At 38.8% G+C, this 21465-nt stretch overlaps 3 protein-coding genes across 3 annotated transcripts; 2 read left to right on the top strand and 1 right to left on the bottom strand.

The window, feature by feature from the left end:
* The first annotated feature begins 2333 nt into the window (after nt 1-2333).
* LOC121465300 (keratin-associated protein 13-1-like) lies at nt 2334-2846 on the top strand. Its single transcript, XM_041678527.1, has one exon. It carries the CDS (start codon nt 2334-2336, stop codon nt 2844-2846), a length of 513 nt encoding a protein of 170 aa, XP_041534461.1.
* A 2984-nt stretch (nt 2847-5830) lies between these two features.
* LOC121465263 (keratin-associated protein 14-like) lies at nt 5831-6337 on the bottom strand. The gene has a single exon (XM_041678449.1). It carries the CDS (start codon nt 6335-6337, stop codon nt 5831-5833), a length of 507 nt encoding a protein of 168 aa, XP_041534383.1.
* Nucleotides 6338-9272: 2935 nt separating this feature from the next.
* LOC121465262 (keratin-associated protein 15-1-like) lies at nt 9273-9722 on the top strand. Its single transcript, XM_041678447.1, has one exon. The coding sequence runs from the start codon at nt 9273-9275 to the stop codon at nt 9720-9722; it is 450 nt and encodes a 149-aa protein (XP_041534381.1).
* Nucleotides 9723-21465: the final 11743 nt, after the last annotated feature.

Here is a 21465-nt window from a genome sequence, read left to right as displayed (position 1 = left end):
ATGTAATCATGCAATATAGCTAAGAACACCCTCTGCTCTTCAAAAGGACTTGGATTTAATTCTCAACACTCACATGGTGGTTCATAACCATCTATAACTCTGTTTTCAGGGAATTCAACACCCTCTTCTGGCCTCGAACTGCACCAGGTATGCAAATATTGTAAAGACATAATGCAAATATGCATAACATTTTTAAAAAGTAATATAAAAGGCAGAGATGAATAAAATTATTGACAAAGTAATGAAAGACTTTTATTGGAAGTATAGATGGTATACACTTTTTAAAATATCTTAAAATTATACTTTGATTAGTGCAATGTCATAATTTATTTAAAAATCTACTGACTAACATATTCAAAACAGTCACAAAAATTTGCTTCTTAAGTTTTTCACTTTATTATATTTGATACGATAATATACTTAATCATGGCTTATATATTTTATTATTATTCAAACAATAGAAATAAAAAGTTGTAATGAGGACCTTATGATTTATTTTAAAACAAAGTAACAGGAAATTCATTTTATTAAATGTGTGCTTATGTCTGTGTATATTTTATGCATATGGAATACACGTTTGTGTATTTGTAAAATCTAACTTAAACTTTATTTCACTCTTATAGATGCTCATTTTTCTAAGGGAGCATCATATTAGCTGCTCACACGTAAAAGTGCTCTATATCTCATTACATATATATATATATATATATATATCATAGTATTGACTTGAGTTAAACTGATTTAAAACAAATAAAACTTTATTTGTCGAAATTTGCATATGAATATATCTTTCTTTTCTACTGATATCCAATGAACATAACATCTATTATTTTATTTTTACCCTTTAGAAAATTTTTAGGGGCCAGGCGGTGGTGGCACACACCTTTAATCCCAGCACTTGGGAGGCAGAGGCAGGCGGATCTCTGGGAGTTCGAGGCCAGCCTGGTCTATGGTCTACAAGAGCTAGTTCCAGGACAGGCACCAAAGCAACAGAGAAACCCTGTCTCGAAAAACCAAAAAAAAAAAAAAAAAAAAAAAAAAAAAGAAAAAGAAAATTTTTAGGGGCTAAAACTTTGTTTAGCAGACATTACTTAGATACCAGGTAACCAGTGTCCAAATTAAAATTCACAGATGTTTTTAAAATAAGTAACCAGCTAAAATAGTTTTGCCAGCCATATTAGGTATGCCAGAGATTAGCATTCATCTGAAATCGCTGACATCCATAAAATAATAAATTTTACAGTCAAAATAGTTTAAGCAATATTTAATATATTCATATTTTTGTATTTCTCCTTCTGTCTTTTTCCTTAAGAGGGCTTAGAAGGAAGAGACAATTTCCCCAAGAATTATACAAGCTCAGTTTGTTGCTTAAGGCCACTGGGGTACCATGTGTTAAAGCTGGCAGGCAGAGTTTCCTGAGATTCCTTTGTCTTTCTTGGGCTCAGTCATTGCCCCAAACATTGTAAAAACAGCAGAAAGGTCCACATTCTACTAAACTTCTGTGTCTCTTGGTGGCAGGGGTGAAATCACCACAATCCCACCAGTGTGAAATGAGATCTCCACAGTCACACCAGTGATACATCAAGCACCAAGTCAGATGTGCTGGATCTAAAATTTATTTCCTTGTCTTATGTTTTGGGCATTTACAAGATGAACTCGATTCAATGGGTCCAAAGTTCCCACTTGGGAGGCTTAGTTTGTCCCTTGCTACCACAGCTCCAGTCATCAATCAGTCTGCCGCTCTCTCTTCCTAGGTTCTATGTTACCCCTTTTTTCCTTTTATCCTTTTGTTGAGTTATGTTGTTTAAATCACAGAAAATAATTTGAAACATGAGAAAGAATGGTGACTTTAGGGTTCATCTTCAGTAGGTCCCACATCAAGCCCGAAGAGGTGTTTCCAAGTCACCAACAAAATATAAGGTGGTTACTCTCATTCCATACCCTCTAAAGAAAAATGTTTTCCTCATAGCATCCTGTGACAAAATGCACAAAAAGTGTGTCAAGAGGAAAAAGGATTTTCCTGGACATGATGAAGTAATTTTGAGTGTAAAATAATCATGGCATTTCTGAAATAGGAATAGCTCAATGTCCTTTGTTACAGTGAAATTACAACAGCCATAAATGTACTGTGCAGAAAAAACATTCAAATGTCTCTATAATTATAGAGAAATCAGTGAGTTGCACTTTGTAAAGGACAAAACACACAGGACAAGCATTACGCTGTTGAGTACCACACCTGTTGCTGAGAATATATAAACCCAGCTCTGCACAGATTACATTCAAACTCAGGATCCTCTCAGGTATATCCAGCTGAGCTCACATCTCCTGTCAACATGACCTGTGACTGCTGCTCTGGAAACTTCTCCACCTCCTTGAGGCGCTGCCTGCCCTCTTCAGGTTGCTCCTGTGGCTCTTCTAACCTGGTCTACAGCACCACTAGCTGTTCTCCCAGCACCTGCCAGGAGGAATCCTCTTTACACAGTGGCTGTCAGGAGATCTGCATTGAGCCCATCAACTGCCAGAGATCCTATGTGGTGTTGAGTCCCTGCCAGACAGCCTGCTCCTACCGGAGGAGCTCCACACCCTGCAGTCCCTGCCAGGGGACATGTGCTGGGTCTCTGAGCTTCGGGCCCAGCCATTTCCATTCCCTGGATTGTGGATCTAGCGGGTGCTACATAGTGGGTTGTGGACCCAGTGGTCTTGAATCGCTGTATTGCAGAGTCTCTGGCGTCCCTTTCCAGAGTTATGGGTTAAGATTCTGCTATCCAGCTCACCTGCCTGGTAGTACCTGCCACCCTTGTTATAAACCACCCTGTGGTAACATCCTCCATGAAGTCTACTGTTGAGCATCTTCAAACAATATATCTACGCTCTGCAGTCATTGCTTTCTTACCTACCCATTCTTACTCTGTCTGTTATTTCTGAGATTTTCAATTTCTGGGAGATTCTGTAACTTGTGAATAAATTAAAATTATTCCTTTCTCTCCTCACTTTGGAAAAATTATGTATGTTCTCTTTGGTTTTCATCCAAGAGCTATTGAAAATTAAAATTTCAATCTAATAAACCTGTGCAAGCTGACACCTCAGTGTATTGTATCCTTTATTTTTAGTTTGCTCGGATTCTTTTGGGGAGCTCATGACATGTAAGACTGCTTCCATAATTTTGTTTGCAAACATCTATTTTTATATTTACTTGTATTCCTTACATTCAAGGACATTTGGATAGACTTTCAGAGTTGTCTACCCCAGGGTCAGTCCAACAGGGAAAAGCATTTCTTCATGGGCTTGCATCTTTTATTAGTTTTATGTTTATTTGTTTAAATATAAGCACAAAATACTAATTTTATGTTAGGGAAGAGGTCTTAAAACAAATGTAAAGTCGTGTACAAAGTTTATTCATAAACAAAACTTTTTGTCTCCCCAAACTGAGCAATCGCCATCTGTTAATTAGTTCCTTCAGACTGTTTACTCCAAAGTTTTATTTGATCATATTCATTCCCCAACTGTCCCAAAATCCAACCTCCTTTCCTATCCATCCACCTTATGTCCTTAAAAAACATCCAAGAGCAAATTGTGTTCTGCAAATCTTTGGTCTTACCACTGAAGTATGATCACCTGACCAGGGGCTACACTCTTAAAAAAAAAAAATAAGTAAATAAACTGACCTTTCTTTGTCCACCAGCTAACAACTGGCAATTATTGCATGACTGGGGTAAAAAATGTGTCTACACATCTTCTCCATGCCTTAATTTCTTCTGACTTGGGCTTATGCAGGTGTGGCACATTCTGTTTAAATCGGCCTTTTATGTAATTGCTATTCTTCCTTTTTAAACATTTATTTTATTTTAAATTATATGTATAATTAAATATAAATACATTTATATAATTACAAATAAATATTTATAACACACCTACTCACACACACGCACACACACACATGTGTATACATATATATATAGGCTCTGTTTATAGCTATGTGCCCATGAGGGCAGTCACCACACATTCAGAGGGGTCTGATGGCCCTAGAGCTGCAGATACAGGCAATTATGAGTCCCCAGATGTGGGAACTGTTCTAGTATGTGAAGGAGTAGCACTTTCTCTTAAGCCCTGCGGCATTCTCCAGGCCCATTATTCTAATCCGGTTGACACATACACTATGTGTCTTCAATAAAATTACATGTTAAACTTTCCAATGATGGCACCTACTCTCATGGGAATGTCATCCAATTATTATGCAAGTTGTACGCTCACAAGAAACCTCTTCTGGTAATGTAAATATAACTCTCTGTACATTAAAATGCATTTTTAACTGATTGCTTTTGAAAAGAATCACTTTTCAAAGTTTCAAGTTCTAGATGTTGTTTCAAATAATAAAATAAGTAGTTGTGTATTTAAGGATATGAGGCATGCTCACACCACCGTAGCTAGAGGGTTTAGATTACTCTTTACGTGTTCAGATACAGTATAAATTCATGCCTGCACTTCAAGTACACCTAACTTTCCCCACTACCTCCACCTACTGGTTGGTAATGGGTATTACTGTGTCTTGCTGCGCATGGACCTGCTCATAATAAACCCTGGAAAGTAACAAGAAAGACCCAACTTTATGTAGGTCTTCTTTTTAAATGAGCATACTGTCCTGCATATTATAACAATAATTTCTCTCACCGTGATCTTTATGCATGCCACCTTTGAATGAAAAGTAGTCTCTTTTTTTAGAAGAATGTTTTAAAAATGAAGACTTCTTGGATCCTAAGTCTAACAAAAGATAGTTAATTTTACCTCAGTCTTGAACCCCACTAGATGGACACATAGCAAAAATAAACTCCTGGTTCACTAGACCAGCCCTTATGCATGCTGATGAAGTTCCTGCTGATTCTCAGGAAAGGGAAAACTGTGAGACAATTAGCAAACAATACTGGATGCTGAGACAAAACCAGAATAAAACCAGCACCTGGTGAGCCTGGAGGCTGAATGATCTCCAACTTTCATAGTGATTCCTCTAGGAATGTATGTATTTGGGACATCCCAAAATACATAATTAATATATGAACAATGTTCATTATACTTTTTAGGGATTATTGTGTGTGTTAGAGATTTCATTCAGAATTTTTTCTGACAGTCAAAGTGGAGTGAATGCACCCTATTTTTCACCTAACTCATTATCATCCAACTTCTTATTTATCTGCAATTTTGCTTATATTTTAGAATTTTTCTAGATAATCTCTTCCAATACTATATGACACAGTCTACCTAATATTCCTTCCAAATTAAATATTTTGCACAAAATACTGATTTATAATTCCTTACATAGCAGAAAGTCGGTCTTCCATCCTAATGATACGTTTTCTTCATTTCACTGTGTGAAAGTTTTAACAGATGGAAGAAACAAAAATTGAAAAAAATATTCTACAAATACAATAGGGTGATTTTCCTTTTTAAAATTATAATGGTAAGTGCAAGATATGAAAAAGCTTAAGGAGTTATTTTGATGTAGTTTTGACAAGAAGATGAAAGCAATAATGGTATTCACAAGATGCGCAGCTGTCCAAATGCATATTTTTATTTAAACTTACATCTTTCTCCTTCATAAAAGTTAAGGCATTCACAGACTGAGAAATTACTAAGAGATACGGGAGGAAAGAACTACGTTTGACTTTTACAGGTCTGTATATTGATAAGAAAACGAAATACTTGTTTTGATTACAGGGATTCATAGGAGTGGGTAGAAGTCAAATTCCTAGCATAGACAGAAGATCAAAAGACAGTGTGACTCTTAACACAGTAGGTGGGAGACACCTTTTCCATTTCTAATTTCCCCAGTGTGAAATCAGAAGAAGCCATTGCCACAGCTGGGTTGGTAAGAAACAGACTGGCAGCTTCTAGTAGAGAAGCAGGTTGGGCGATAAAAGCTGGACCCACAATTTTGGGATGAGAAAGTGTGAGTACCACATCCCACTGACTGGAAACCACGGGATCCAAAGCCCAGGGTTGGGTAGCCACAACCGAAAGACTGGAAGCCCCTGGAACCAAAGCCCAGAGATCCTGAGAAAGTCGAGTGGCAGGGTCTGTAGGACACTGGAATCCTCTGGTGGCAGCAAGGCCTCTGGCAGGGACTGGAAGTCACAAAAGATGTCCGGCAGCTCCTGGGCTCACAGAAGGATTCCTGACACCCACTGTGGAGAGAGGAGTCCAGCTGGTGGGTGATGGGAGTTTGGAGGTCAGTGGTGTAGAAGACATTGTTGGGATAGGAGGAACCACAAGAAGAGACTGGGTATTGCAGGTGGCCCCCAAAGGATTGGGAGGAGAAGTTTCCAGAGCAGCTTTGGCAGGACATGCTGAAAAGAGAGAAGTTTTTGAAGAGAAGAACGTTCAGAGTTTGAATGATCCTGCTTGGACACACGGCATTTATATACCCCGTCCTTGAGTGTGTCATCCCCATGGCGCATGAACACAAGTTACCTGTGGCTTTAATTGAATTGAAAATACCATCACAGTCATGCATACTTACTTTTCGTGTGGTTTCACAACTGGATAGAGCAGTGATGTCTGTGGCCCTGGAATTCGGGTAATAGTGCTCAATCTTCAAAGCTATTATTCATCTTCCATCAGCAAAAGGTCACCCTGTACATCACTCAGAAATCTGCTTTAGAGGTAGACTGTCTGGGCTGAGGGAAGCTAGCTTAATTAAAAATAATTGATACCCATTGCACAATCTGTCCAAAATTGTTGCCATCTGGCTAGCAAAGTTGTTCCCTGATCCACTCAGTCACTTCTTTGAAACAAAAACACACACTGATTGCTGCCGCAAAGTGGCAAGCTTCTGTGATGAATAGAGTCATCCACATGCGGATATGCAAGATGTATGAGGACTTTTTAAAAATCAGAACTCAGTTTGAATGGCTTTACTGAAATATAGAGATATCCTATTTCTCATGCATCTGCCTATGAATAGATTCCATATATTAAATGCCAGTCTTAACTTTTATCTGTTTATGTGTATGGATGGGTGGGTGTGGGGTAGGATGGGAGCAGTTAACTGTGCTGTGAGCTGTACACTCTATGCTTTGGGCTAGTTTGAATGCTAAAGGTTATTCACCTAAGAGGATGAAATGTATTAAAAGAAACAAAGCTTGAATGAATGTTCAATATATTTCTAACTCTAATCATGGTCATCAATTCCCACTGAAAACAGTCCCCACAACCTGCTAAAGGTGCTCATTCTCAAGAAAGCTTATAAAGCAATTGCCTTGAGGTGTCAGGCCAAAGGAACCATAGCCAGGAGATGCTTCCTTCACTCTGAAGACAACATATATCACTTTGACTTAAATTGTTCTCAGGGGCTTCTGACAAGTATTGCAAACTGTCCAGTGTGAGGGTCATATTTCCTTTATTTCCATGGCTTGGGTTCCACCTCGGTGCAGGATCTAATGAAGACTGATGCCTGGAGGGGGGGAGAGAAAGTGTAGAGGGCTGTACTGGTGTGCCGTAGGTGCTGCTTGAGTTGTATCATACTGTAGAACACTCCCATTAAGTTCTCAACAATAGCAATGCTTATTTGGAAAAAAGAGCACCATTTGCTTTCCTTTGTTCCCTTCTCCTCCTCCTTCTCCTTCTTCTTCCTCTGCTTCTTCTTTATTTTGTTAGCTTACAATGTATAGACTCATAAAATCTAGACTTTGGAAAAGATTTTCACAAATGTCTCCAGTTATTTTTAAATTAAATTGGAATTCTAGTTAAAGCAGCCTGATTCAATATTCCCAGAACTCTCAGGATAGAAGTTTCTTTACCTATAAAAGCTGCTCATTTTGGATTTGTCCTTAAAAATTAGACCAAGTAATCATAATTCTTCATGAAGTTAGTCTTGGCTCATTTTCAATATATAATATAATTTATATTGAGGCTGAATGATATACAAAGTTTTTCCATTTCTGCAGGGTTATTTATTATTCCTGTACCAATGTACCACCTCTGCTGTAAATTATGCCACACCCAATGGAAACGTATAGAAAAATCCCAGTGCACAGTTTTCTAGGAGGGATATATAAGCTAATCGATAGATACATAACATTAGCAACCCCAAAGTCAGTTCTTCTCCAATCAAATTCTTATACCTTTTGATACCCTATCCTGTCCACATTTCAATATACAGGGGTCTTTTGTATAACTGTGAATTCTTCAGATTCTTATTTTTTCTCTAACATCTGCATGCGACAGATACTCTCCACTTTCTTAATTTTTAAAACAGTTTTGCAATAAAAGCCCCATCATCTGAAAGAAAACCTTGTATGGCCATGAAATAATGTTTAGGGCTTGCTACTTTGTTACCAGTGACAGCAGTACCACCAAGAGGGGGGCGATTAAGTTTAAGAAGACGAGAGTATTTTGATTAGCAAGTTTGTTAATCTTATTGATGACTTCTGTCATGAAGCAGTGAAGGTAGGGGACACTGGATTCTAACTTTTATGAAAAATGAAAGGGTTGGCAGCATATTCCACCGAGCTTCCATGAGGCCCTGTACGTGCCATCCATAAGGAAAGAACAGAAAAGGGGCAGAAGAAATCAGGAGAAGAGAAAAAAGGCAAGACAACAAAGAGATTCTGATTCTGACAAACATTTTAAAATATAATGTTCTAAGCACTCAGGCATACTTCGGTCTTCTCAACCTTCTAGAATTCTGTGCACACACACGAGTTGAAAAAGAATGTTATAAACAGCACTGACCTTGAATCTCTTTCCTCCTGAGGATTAGTATTGTATTGTCTCTTTCTTAATGTTCACAACACTTGGAGAAAGAAATATAAAATAGGGATTTACCTTTTTTTTTTGTTTATTTTTCACCAAGTTTCTAAGCTTAGAGTGTTGTAATTCTCTTTCTAGTATACAAACATAGAAACGCTGGTAGAGTGTTGAACCTCGCAGGATTATTGCTGCATCACCCTTCTGAACACATCTTGAAGCATCTACCTTAAATCCTCACTAATATTGGCTTTCATTCCACTTACTGTAGATATAGAGAAATAGCATTTTTGCTTCATGAATACTTGCTTTGAAAACTAACGAAATCCCTACTTAGAAGTGCACATTCATAACAAGTCCTTTGAAGGTTAAAGTGTTTCGGTTTTTACTGGAGGCTAATTAGGCATTCTCATTCAGATGAACACAGGCGGCTACACCCATCTCTCTGGTATATAAGGACCCGTGTTAGATGTTGGCACTCATAGACGCAGTTTCATCACTGCCACTCAACTGAAACCAGAACTCCTGACAGCATGTCTTACGTTTGCAACTCTGGAAACTTCTCCACACAGTCTTGTGGAGGTTTCTTGAGGCAGCCATTCTCCACCTATGGCTCCTTCTACCCCAGCAGCAATGTAGTCTATTCTCCAAAGAACTTCCAGCTGGGCTCCTCTTTCTATGGACAGCAGGAAACCTTCGAGGAGCCACTGGAAGACCACTCACCATGTGCCGGGACCAGCTACTTCCAGACATCCTGTTTCCGGCCCAAGCAGTACTTCTCCAGGCCCTGCCACGGAGGCTTTAGTGGATCTTTTGGATATGGCAATTCCGGTTTTGGATCTTTTGGGTATGGAAGCTGTGGCATTCGCTCTCAGGGCTGTGGGTCCGGATTCTACCGCCCAGGTTACTTTTCCACCAAGAGTGTTCAGTCATCTTATTACCAGCCAGGCTTTAGCTCTCGCTTTTGCGGATCTGCTTTCTGAACACTCCCATTGTCTCGGGATAGTTTCTGTACCTTGTGGTATTCCAATGTCTCCTCCAACATCTAGGATTGATAGATGAGCGTTTGTCGTCTAAAATTCAGCATCATAATCTACCTGGAAGAAACGATTTTCTGAGGAAAAAGTAACTTGGACATTTGACCTTACAAATCTACTGCAAGAGAGAGCTGGCATTAAATTATTTGGTAAATTAAAATATTATGTAAATTCTTGGATCACTTCTTTTACCATCCAACCTTGTAAATTTCTTACCTCATCATTTTCTCCACTCAAGTTTATTTTAAATAAACTTACATCTCTAGCATGAATCTTGGCATTCCAGTTTGTTTTTATTTTATAAATGACATGTTTATTCAGTGCATCTGATACTTTAACTATTTTCAGATTTTTTTTCTTTCTGTTTTACCAACATTGTGTTTGATAGAAAAGCAGAAGCACTGGAAAAATTTCTTAAGTGTGTCTTATCTCGTGTCTTCTTTCGTATCTTGGAAGGCTTGTATCCGCTCATGGGCCCATTGGTCCATGCAATTGCTTCAGTCATTTGGTTGCAGTGGGGCATTCAGTGGAAAACTATTATCGAGTTCATCTTATACACCAAACACTGTGATGAAAAAAGATATGGATTCTCTTCTTTCAAGAGGTTAAGAGCACTGTCTGCTCTTCTAGAGGTTCAAGGTTCAATTCCCAGCACTCACAAGACAGCTCACCACTGTTTGAAACTCTACTCTAGGAGATCTGGCTCTCTCACATGGATACCTGCAGGCAAAACATCAATGCACATAAAAGAACAATAAATAAATTAGTTTAAAAGTATAGAAAATAAGTACGATTCTAGCTTTACATCATGTGACAAGTCAATAATGGGATAAAAGCATAAAATTCATTAAAAACACTAAGAAGGACTTTACAAAGAGGCAAGGATGTCATGTAAACTCATTAAATGCAGAAAGCGTTAGTTATTTAGTTAGTTAATTACTTCATTTAAATCAAAGGAATCTTACTGATGTGTCACATCACTTCAGGTCCATGGAAGAACAGCTGACACAGAGGGTTAGGCAGGAAAGGGTTTGTTATTGAAAAGTACCAGTGAGAGAAATGGCAAGGTGTCTGGGAGGTATGTCTAAACTCAAAGGGACAAGGGGGGAAAAAGAGGGTTAGAACAAAGATCCCTTTCATGGGGAAGAAAGGGTGCTAGAGATTGAAACTAGTTTGTTGCACATGCTAGCCATTGACATATAAGTAAGATACTGTTAAGTTTTAAAACAATTTTACTTGAATAAGGTCTTGAAAATTTGTAGTGAGTAGCTTCAAACTTAAAATTCTCCTATCATAGCCACCTGAGTAGCTGAAATTATAAATATACACCACAATACCTAGGATTTTAGAGGAGAGAAATAAACCCTCCAAAATGTAGTTGGTCAGTTGGCCATCTAAGGAGACCCACAATTAACAACAACAACACAGGTTTGTCTTATTGTTAGTGCCAAATTAATTCACTAGGAAGAGAAAACAGCATGACCTGTACAGACAGAGAGGTAAATACATCCACTAACTAGCTGGTGACTTGTTAACCAATAACACTACCTAAAGGGGAAATAGAAGATTGCCATTTCATAATGTTTATAATAAGTGTTTGTTCTGTTTTTCAGTAAAGAATCACTGATAAACTATGATGAAATGATAAACAGTAATACATGATTTTCCATAAGTTACCTTAAGCAGAATTTTTTTGATCTAAAAAAATCAGTAATTATATAAAACCATGTATAGGATTCATTGAATGAAATTCCAATTATGTACTGAATGTGAGAGAGGACTGAGAATTTCTGAATAGTTACCTTTGGTTTCAATTCATATTAAGCACAGTGTTCTTAATAGGTTGAAGGCAGGAAATTACTTCATTTTGTTTATCTCACACCTCTAAACTGTTTTGGGTGTGAGGCTGTGAGTTTTATAAGGCACTCAGTAATACAATGGAAAATCTATTCTCAAACTAAGATTCTAGGAAATATTTTATTCTATCTTAATAGCTAATCCCTATCCAATATTAATCAACGCTTTTATAGCCACATCTAAAAATGTGCCTTTTCTTCCTCTTCTGGACTGGGGTGAGGTCCTACATCCCTGCTGCTTGGAAGAACTTCACTGTGTCACTCTTTAAATATTTTTCTAGTACCTGTTGTCCACAAATGTAGGCATCTTCACCTGTCAAATATTTTAACCAAAAAGAAGGAGTGGAGATGTAATGGAAATCAGTTCTTGTTTGAGCACAATGCTTTAGTGTTGAAATAGGAGCGGCGGGGTTGCGTCCCCAGCACCCCGGCCGCCTGCATGGCTAGCTTATGCCCCGAAATAACAACACACAAACTGTATTTATTTAAACACCGCTTGGCCCATTATATCTAGCCTTTTCTCAGCTAACTCTCGCACCTGGACTAGCCCATTTCTAATAATCTATGTAGTCCAAGAGCTGGCTTACCAGGAATGATCTTAACCTGCATCTGCCTGGAGTGGGAGAATAATGGCGACTCTCTGACTCAGCTTCTTTCTCCCAGGCTTCTGTTCTGTTTACTCCTCCCACCTATGTTTTAACCTATGAGGGCCAGCCAAGCAGTTTCTTTATTGCTTAACCAATGAAATCAACAAATTGATATATGACACTCCTGTTGAAATAAGAGCGGCGGGGCTGCGTCCCCAGCACCCTGCCGCCCACAAGGCTAGCTTTACCAGAAATAATCACACGGAAACTGTATTCTTTTAAACACCGCTTGGCCCATTTCATCTAGCCTCTTCTAGGCTAGCTCTCGCACCTGGACTAGCCCATTTCTAATAATCTGCTGTAGCCCACGAGCTGGCTTCCAGGAATGATCTTAACCTGCATCTGACTGGAGTGGGAGAATCATGGCGACTAACTGACTCAGCTTCTTTCTCCCAGCCTTCTGTTCTGTTTACTCTACCCACCTAAGGGTGGGCCTATCAAATGGGCCTAGCAGTTTCTTTATTGCTTAACCAATGAAATCAACAGATTGATATATGACACTCCCCCATCACTTCCCCTTTTTCTGTTTAAACAAAAAAAAAAGGAAGGCTTTAACTTTAACATAGCAAAATTACATATAGCAAAACAGTTATCAAGCAAGAATTACAGTTACAATATTTATATTTATTTTATCTTTTATCATAACTAAGGAAAACTATAACTATCTATTCATTCTTCAACTCCATCAAAGACTCCAGAAGGATATAATACTACCTAAGTAAACAAGAAATAAGAAAACTCTAGAAATGACAGAGACATCTCGCTGCCTGGACAGTCACGCAAAGTTCTTTTGTACCGTTGGGGCATCCATCTTCAGCCTTCAGGCCCATAGTATCCAGCAGACATTTCCATGAAGCAGGAAATTTCAAAGACAGTTCAGTCATTATCTGTGTGTCCTGCAGAATGTCTCGCAGACTCTTTCATGAATCAGGAACCCCGAAAGGTCATCTCACCTTTAGGCAAGTTTAGCAGTCCTCACTCTGCATGTTTTTGTGTCCAGTTTATGCATCAGTCCAGGCAAGAGCAGTTTCTTGCCCAAATGGTTATCAAGCTCCATAAGGATCCTCTTCGATGCCCATCTTCCTCTCGAAGTAGATTGGGGCTGCCAGGAGCAGACATGTCTCATTGTCATGAAAAGCCCTAAGTTATTAAAATATTTAAAATGCCATATTCTGCAGTCTTTGAAAGATATGAAGAATGCCTATTTAACTGAAATATATCTCTATATATCTAGAAAATCTAACTAACATGACTACAAGCTTGACTATTATTTATGATTATCCATCAACAACCTATATTTCCTAATTATACATTACATTTTTTAATGAACTACACAATCACAATACCTTAATCAAGATCAGAAATAGATATACATATAGCAAAATTGACCTTAAAATCTATACCAATGTAAATTATTCATATCTATATCATTTCCCCCTTTAAATGTAAAAGAACATTTATAAACAATATTTTGGGAACATGGGCGCAGTTTTTTCTCTCCAAACTGCTTCCTGCTGAATGGGGGCACTGTTAATCAGATCATTTAGGGTGTAACCTGTGTGCCAGGTTTATCTCAGTTGGCAGTTGAGTGAAGTAAATTTTTTTTGAGGGTGTTCACAGGAACTTTTCAGGAGGGCGTGGTCTATCATACCATATCGGGATAGATGCAATCCACAGGGTCTGCTCCTCTGTGAAAACAAAAGAAGACCCTCTCTAAAGTATCATATCCTTAGACCCAAGTTTTGAAATCATAATACCCTTATATCCATTCTGGTTTAGCTTGGCAGCCCATGTAATGAAATGTGTCTCTGTACTTAGCCCCTTCACAGTAAAAATTTTAAAGAAAACACAATGTACATAATCCAGACTCTCTGTGAATTTTCCATTTTTACATGGCTTATTTTTCTTTATTTCTTTTAATCTCTTAAATATCTGTATTCTGTCTCTTTAAAGACTTTACCCTTTTTTTTAAAACCATTAATTTTATTCTCTATATTCTTTTCCTTGTCTCTCTCAAGCCTACATACATTCATCCAACAGTCTGACTCATTTAGTGGTCTGAATCTGTCCTATTGTGAATCTGCAATTTTTTACTATCCAGGAGCAGTTTTGATTTGTGCCTTTAAATCAGTAGGCGCTTAAGAATCTAAGCTGTGACATTCCTAGGTCCAAAACAGGTACTGCCTGCTGGCCCCGCCCAGTCAAACATGGTTGAGCTGCTCGTGCCTCTGATCCATGCATATTGCACCACTAGCATGGCAGAGCTGCTTGTGCCTCTGAGCTGCGGCACGCAATGTCCCCCTTTTAGGCACACAGCAGTCTAGTTGCCATCAAACAAATCGTAGCACTTTACTCCAAATGCTCCATTCAAATGCTCTGTCTCCCGCACGAGCCAGACAGAGATTGCAATGGCGGCACAGCCCAGAAGCCAGCATTTTAAAACAGCCAGTTTTTTCCTGCTGCTGAGTCAGAAAAATTTCAAAATGGAGGATGTACCATTTTGTGCTAGCTCTGGGGCTGCCAGGTAGGAGTGGCACTCAGCACTTTAATTCTGAGACTGAGCGTGCAGCACAGAAATTCTTTTCATCCAAGTTACAGCCAAATCTGACACGCAGAGCCGCCTGCCTGAGCCTGATTCTGCTGTCTGCCCAGGTGCAGTTGGGGAGCGCTGAGCCATCAGCGTGGTCTCAGAGCACTCTCCTTCCAATCCCAAGCGGGAACAGAAACATCCAGTCCAATAAAATCCATTGAAATGCTTTAAAGCCAGAGTTCATGCTGGCAGCACAGACCCAAGAAGCCACGCTTTAAAATGACACAGCGTTTTTTCTGCTGCTGTTGCCGAATCAGGAAATCTCTCTACAGCAAGCCACCAACAAACAGCAAAAATCTGTGTTAAATTCTCTCTTCCTTATTTTTAAGCCTTCTCAGGTTTTTAAGTGGATTTAGTCCATCACGTCTGGGTGCCATCTCTTGTAGTTGGAGCAGCGGGGCTGCGTCCCCAGCACCCCTGCCACCTGCATGGCTAGCTTATGCCCCGAAATAACAACACACAAACTGTATTTATTTAAACACCGCTTGGCCCATTATATCTAGCCTTTTCTCAGCTAACTCTCGCACCTGGACTAGCCCATTTCTAATAATCTATGTAGTCCAAGAGCTGGCTTACCAGGAATGATCTTAACCTGCATCTGCCTGGAGTGGGAGAATAATGGCGACTCTCTGACTCAGCTTCTTTCTCCCAGGCTTCTGTTCTGTTTACTCCTCCCACCTATGTTTTAACCTATGAGGGCCAGCCAAGCAGTTTCTTTATTGCTTAACCAATGAAATCAACAGATTGATATATGACACTCCCCCATCACTTTAGGGCATCAGCACCAACACTATTTGGTCGTTCATTACAGAAAGCACTGGAGGAAAAAGCCAAGGTTAAACACATGAAAAATTTCACTAGTGTTTCAGAAAATTCCTATGGACTAACATATTGGAGATCATAGCATAGAAGACCCATGTAAGCAACTCTTTAATGAAGCAACAGTTTATATAAGAAAGTATTTATTTCTATATGGGGTTATATATATTCCTGTAAGCTCTCTTTGCTATGGCCACTAATCCACAATAATCCTCTTCTTTGGAAGATCTACTTTAAACCAACTCCTCATGACTTCTCTTCTCTCACCCCTTTTTCTAGATGCCAAAACCTGTGATAGAAATGCATTCATTATTAATGCAGAAAGTTTGAATACTTTGTTTTTTATATTGCCTGGAAACATCAGAGTCTATTCAGTAAGGAACAAAAGTCTTTCAAACTGAACATTTCTAGTTTATCACACACTCTGTAACATATATTTAGATATATATGTACGTACATATATATGAACTACTCAGGTAAAGCAATTTTAATTCTCCTTGCAATAATATTTGGAAAACTACCTTTTGTAGTTAATTAGGTTGGAAATATCAATCCCTGTTTTGAGATGAGTATTCACATTGAAGGCAAGATGGCATTCTGAGGATACAGAGACAAGGGCCCATCAACAAACTGAGAGAGGGAACCCTTTCTAAGAGCAAGAACTCAACTAACTCATACCTTTCCGTGCTTTACCTCATTTATATAGAACTGTTAACCTATGTAATCTATATCTTTTTGTAGTAGTCTAACATCTCTCTCTCTCCCTCCCTCCCTCCCTCCTTCCCTCTCCTTCTCTTGTCTCTTCATACCTAGCTCCCTTTCTCGCTTTCTTTCATCTGTCTTTCAATCTATCATGTTCCAGAGTGATTTTTAAAGTCACTCACATGATTTTAGGGTATCTAAGCCTGGAAATTCGTAAGCAGTTTGTATTATAGCCTTTTTAAACTGTTTTCTATGATTTTTTTATTCTTCTTAGACCTTTACCTGAAGTCTTCATAATGACACTTGCCTTTTGGCTGGATCAGCCAACCATAAATTGGAATTAAATCTACAAAATGCCTTTATAATGGCTTCAAATTTTTGTTTAATCAAACAGACAAACACCACAACTGAGCCAAATTGGCATGTAAAATTAACCATCAGTGTTCATTTCGTAGAACACCAGGTTTCTTAAAGATTATTTCATAAATATAAATCTAGACGGCTGCAAAAGACCAGAAACAGGAACAAATGAAACTCTTATCTCATAATCTTCCTATTACTTTCTAAAGTCTATTTCCATAGATTTTTTTAAATGCTAAGATCCTAACATGAAACTTATAGATTTTCAGCATCTTTTGACTAGTACTCAGTGGAATTTGTAAGTTAATATCTGTGCATATTCAAACAGCAGACTTTTTATGCCAGTGATTCCTCTGTACTCTCCAGTGAAGCATTGGTGAGCATGCAGCAAAGCATGGAAACCAAGCTGCATGTATGAGGCATGCTAGAACAGAGGATGCTCTCTAAAGAATCTGGGCTGATTTGCTGCTTCTGGCCAACACATTTTTCATGTGTATTTTGTTCTTTTGTGACATCCTCACTTTTCCATATCTTGCCTTTTATAGATGTGTTCTTTCCATTTAACCAAACATTTGCTGTTTTTTACTTTTTGTGTTTTGCCTCTTTGTATATTTGCATTGAATACTTCTCTTTAAATTTAATTTCTTTCTTTTTACATTCCAGCCCCAGTTCACCCTTCCCCCTTCTGTCTCCTACCTCCCTGCATTCCACCCCTCATGTTCTCCTAAGAGGTGGTAAGACCTAGAGATGTTAGAATTTGAGTGTTCTGTGTCTGATATGAAGATGTAAGGTAACCTCTTTCACTAGATGACAGTAACAATGTCCAGTTGTGACAACCAAAAATGTCATGAGTTTTGCTAAAATTATTTCTAGGTCAATGGTTCTCAGTCTATGGATTTCAACCCCTTTGAGAATTAAACAATCTTTTCACAGGGGTGTCCTAAGACCAACACAGATATTTACATTATAATTCATAACAGTAGCAAAATTACAGTTATAATACAGTAATAAAAATAATTTTATGGTTGGTGGTCATCACAGCATGAAGAACTAATTAAAGGGTCACAACATTAGAAAGGTTGAGAACCACGGGTCTAGGCAATGTTTTTCATAATTGAAGAGCCATGACTTTGGATCTATGTCCTAGGAATAAATTTTGTGGGTGTGTGTATACTAAAATTGTCCCTCATTGAAGATGAGAACAGAACATTAAGAATTCAACATAATATCAATATACTTATAATTGAGGAATACAAATTACAGTGATACAAGAAACTTTGTACACATAAACCTAAAATAACCACAAGATGTTTACGTGGCAAAGAATAGTTATACTTATTTGCTTATGGTACTACATTAGAGAAAATAATGGCATCTTGTTAATCTCCTCCCTGTTCTAAAATGCTTTCTGGGTGAGTTTCTGGCCCACGGCGCCAGCCTGGGACGGGGAGCTCGGGGGTTCCTTGGCCCCCTGTCCCTCTTAGGCTCTCTGCAGGGCATCTACTCCCTGGGTGCTGCCTCTTTCTTCCTGGCCCACCCAGCTTCCGTCCAGAGCCCTCCCCACTTCGGCCCCACTGCCCTCTTTTGGCGAGTGGCATCGCCCAGCCCAGCCTGTCTGGGCGCTGGGTCCGAGTACTCGGGGCGCCCGGGCAGGCTGCAGTACCTTTGTTTCTGTGGCCTGCCTGCACCAAGCAGGGTAGGCGCTTTGTTTGTGAGCTGCCCAACCAGCACGGAGGCCTGATCTCTCGGCGCCAGGAGACCCAGCGTTGGGGAGACCCAGCATTGGGCGCGGAGACCTGATCTCTCGGTGCCAGGAGAGCCAACATTGGGGAGAGGCAGCGTTGGGTAGGCAAGGAGACCTGATCCTGTAAAAGAAGATCCATAGGGAGCATTTGGAAGAAGAGATGGGCAGATGCCAAGGCAAGAATTCGCCCAACAAGCTGAAAAGCAACATGAAGCCACCAGAAACCAGCGACCTCACAACGGGAGGACATGAACACCTTAATCAAGAAGAAGGAGGCAAGATTGACTTCATGAAAGTGATTGACACCCTTAAACAGCATGTAAAAAACGCCTTTATAGAAATGGATGAGAAATATAACAGAAAGTTTGAAGAATTGAATAAATCAGTGAATGATACCCTAGAAAACCAAGGAAAAACAATAAAACAGATAATGGAAACAGTTCAAGACTTGAAAACTGAAATGGAGGCAAAGAAGAAAACACAAACAGAGGACCGGCTGGACATGGAAAATTTAAGTAAACAAACAGAGTCTACAGAAACAAGCATAACCAGCAGAATACAAGAGTTAGAAGAAAGAATCTCAGATTCTGAAGATACCATAGAGAAAATAAACACACTGATCAAAGAAAACAACAAGTCCAACAAACTCTCATCACAAAATATTCAGGAAATATGGGACACAATAAAAAGAGCAAACCTAAGAATAATAGGAGTAGAAGAAGGAGAAGAAGTGCAGCTCAATGGTCCAGAAAATAGATTTAATAAAATTATTGAAGAAAACTTTCCCAACCTAAAGAAAGATATACCTATGAAGGTGCAAGAAGCATACAGAACACCGAATAGGCTGGATCAAAAAAAAAAAATCCCCTCGCCATATAATTATGAAAACACAAAGCATACAGAATAAGGAAAGAATATTAAGAGCTGCAAAGGAAAAAGGCCAAATTACTTATAAAGGTAAACCTATCAGACTTACACCTGAGTTCTCCATGGAAACCATGAAAGCCAGAAGGTCCTGGATAGATGGACTACAGAAACTAAGAGACCATGGATGCAAGCCCAGATTACTATACCCAGCCAAGCTTTCGTTCACTATAAATGGAGAAAATAAAATTTTCCACGAAAAAACAAATTTAAACAATACGCAGCCACAAATCCAGCCTTACAGAAAGTAATAGAAGGAAAATCACTAACCAAGGAGTCCAACAATGACCACAATAACTCAGACATCTAGAGACCCATCACAATCACAAATCAAAGAAGGGAAACACACAAACTCTACTACTAAAAAAATGACCGGCGTTAACAACCACTGGTCATTAATATCACTTAATGTCAATGGACTTAACTCACCTATTAAAAGGCACAGGCTAAGAGATTGGATACGAAAACAGGATCCAACATTCTGCTGTTTACAAGAAACACACCTCAACCACAAAACAGGCACCTATTCAGAGTAAAGGGCTGGGAAAAGGCTTATCAAGCAAATGGACCTAAGAAACAAGCAGGTGTGGCCATACTAATCTCTAGCAAAGTAGACTTCAAACTTAAATCAATCAGAAGAGATGGAGAGGGGCATTTTATACTCATAACAGGAACAGTTCATCAGGATGAAGTCTCAATCCTGAACATCTATGCCCCTAATATAAAAGCACCCACGTACATAAAAGAAACATTACTAAAACTCAAGGCAGCCATCAAACCGCACACACTAATAGTAGGAGACTTCAACACTCCTCTCTCACCAATGGACAGGTCAATCAGACAGAAACCTAACAGAGAAATAAGAGAATTAATGGAGGTAATGAATCAAATGAACGTAACAGACATCTATAGAACTTTTCACCCAAATAGGAAAGAATATACCTTCTTCTCTGCAGCTCATGGAACCTTCTCAAAAATCGACCACATAGTCGGCAACAAAGCAAACATCCCCAGTTACAAAAAAATATTAGTAACCACCTGTGTCTTATCAGATCACCATGGATTAAAGTTAGAATTCAACAACAATGCTACCCCCAGACAGCCTACAAACTCATGGAAACTGAACAGTCCACTACTGAACCATACCTGGATTAAGGAAGAAATTAAGAAAGAAATTAAAGTCTTCCTGTAATTCAATGAAAATAAAGAAACAACATACTTAAACTTATGGGACACTATGAAAGCAGTCCTAAGAGGAAAGTTCATAGCACTAAGTGCCCACTTAAAGAAAACAGAGAAAGCTCACATTGGAGAATTAACAGCCCACCTGAAAGCTCTAGAAAAAAAAGAAGCAGACTCACCTAGGAGGAATAGAAGCCTGGAAATAATCAAACTGAGGGCTGAAATCAACAAAATAGAAACACAGAAAACAATACAAAGAATCAATGAAACAAAAAGCTGGTTCCTGGAGAAAATCAACAAGATTGACAAACCCCTATCCAAACTAATCAAACAGCAGAGAGAGAATTTGCAAATTAATAAGATCAGAAATGAAAAGGGGGACATAACCACAGACACAGAGGAAATTCAGAGAATCATTAGATCTTACTACAAAAGCCTATATGGCACAAAACTGGAAAATGCAAAGGAAATGGACACTTTTTTAGATAAATACCATATTCCAAAGTTAAACCAGGACCAGGTGAACAATCTAAATAGACCTGTTAGTCGCGAAGAATTAGAAGAGGTTATCAAAAACCTCCCTACCAAAAAAAGCCCAGGACCAGATGGTTTCAATGCGGAATTCTACCAGAACTTCCAAGAAGATCTAATACCTATACTCCTTAATGTATTTCACAATATAGAAACAGAAGAGGCACTGCCAAATTCCTTTAATAAAGCTACAGTTACTCTGATACCAAAACCGCACAAAGACCAAACCAAGAAAGAGAATTATAGACCAATCTCACTCATGAACATCGATGCAAAAATCCTCAACAAAATACTGGCCAACCAAATCCAAGAACACATTAGAAAAATTATCCAT

The sequence above is a fragment of the Microtus oregoni genome, unplaced genomic scaffold (genome assembly GCF_018167655.1).
Source record: "Microtus oregoni isolate MIOR12 unplaced genomic scaffold, Mior012 000030F_ref0000283, whole genome shotgun sequence".
Taxonomy (NCBI): Eukaryota; Metazoa; Chordata; class Mammalia; order Rodentia; family Cricetidae; genus Microtus; species Microtus oregoni.
This window is presented reverse-complemented; position numbering and strand designations above follow the sequence as displayed.

Excerpts from the sequence above, each read along its gene's own strand:
- LOC121465300 (XM_041678527.1), top strand. The coding sequence starts at position 2,334 with ATGACCTGTGACTGCTGCTCTGGAAACTTCTCCACCTCCTTGAGGCGC.
- LOC121465263 (XM_041678449.1), bottom strand. The coding sequence starts at position 6,337 with ATGTCCTGCCAAAGCTGCTCTGGAAACTTCTCCTCCCAATCCTTTGGG.
- LOC121465262 (XM_041678447.1), top strand. The coding sequence starts at position 9,273 with ATGTCTTACGTTTGCAACTCTGGAAACTTCTCCACACAGTCTTGTGGA.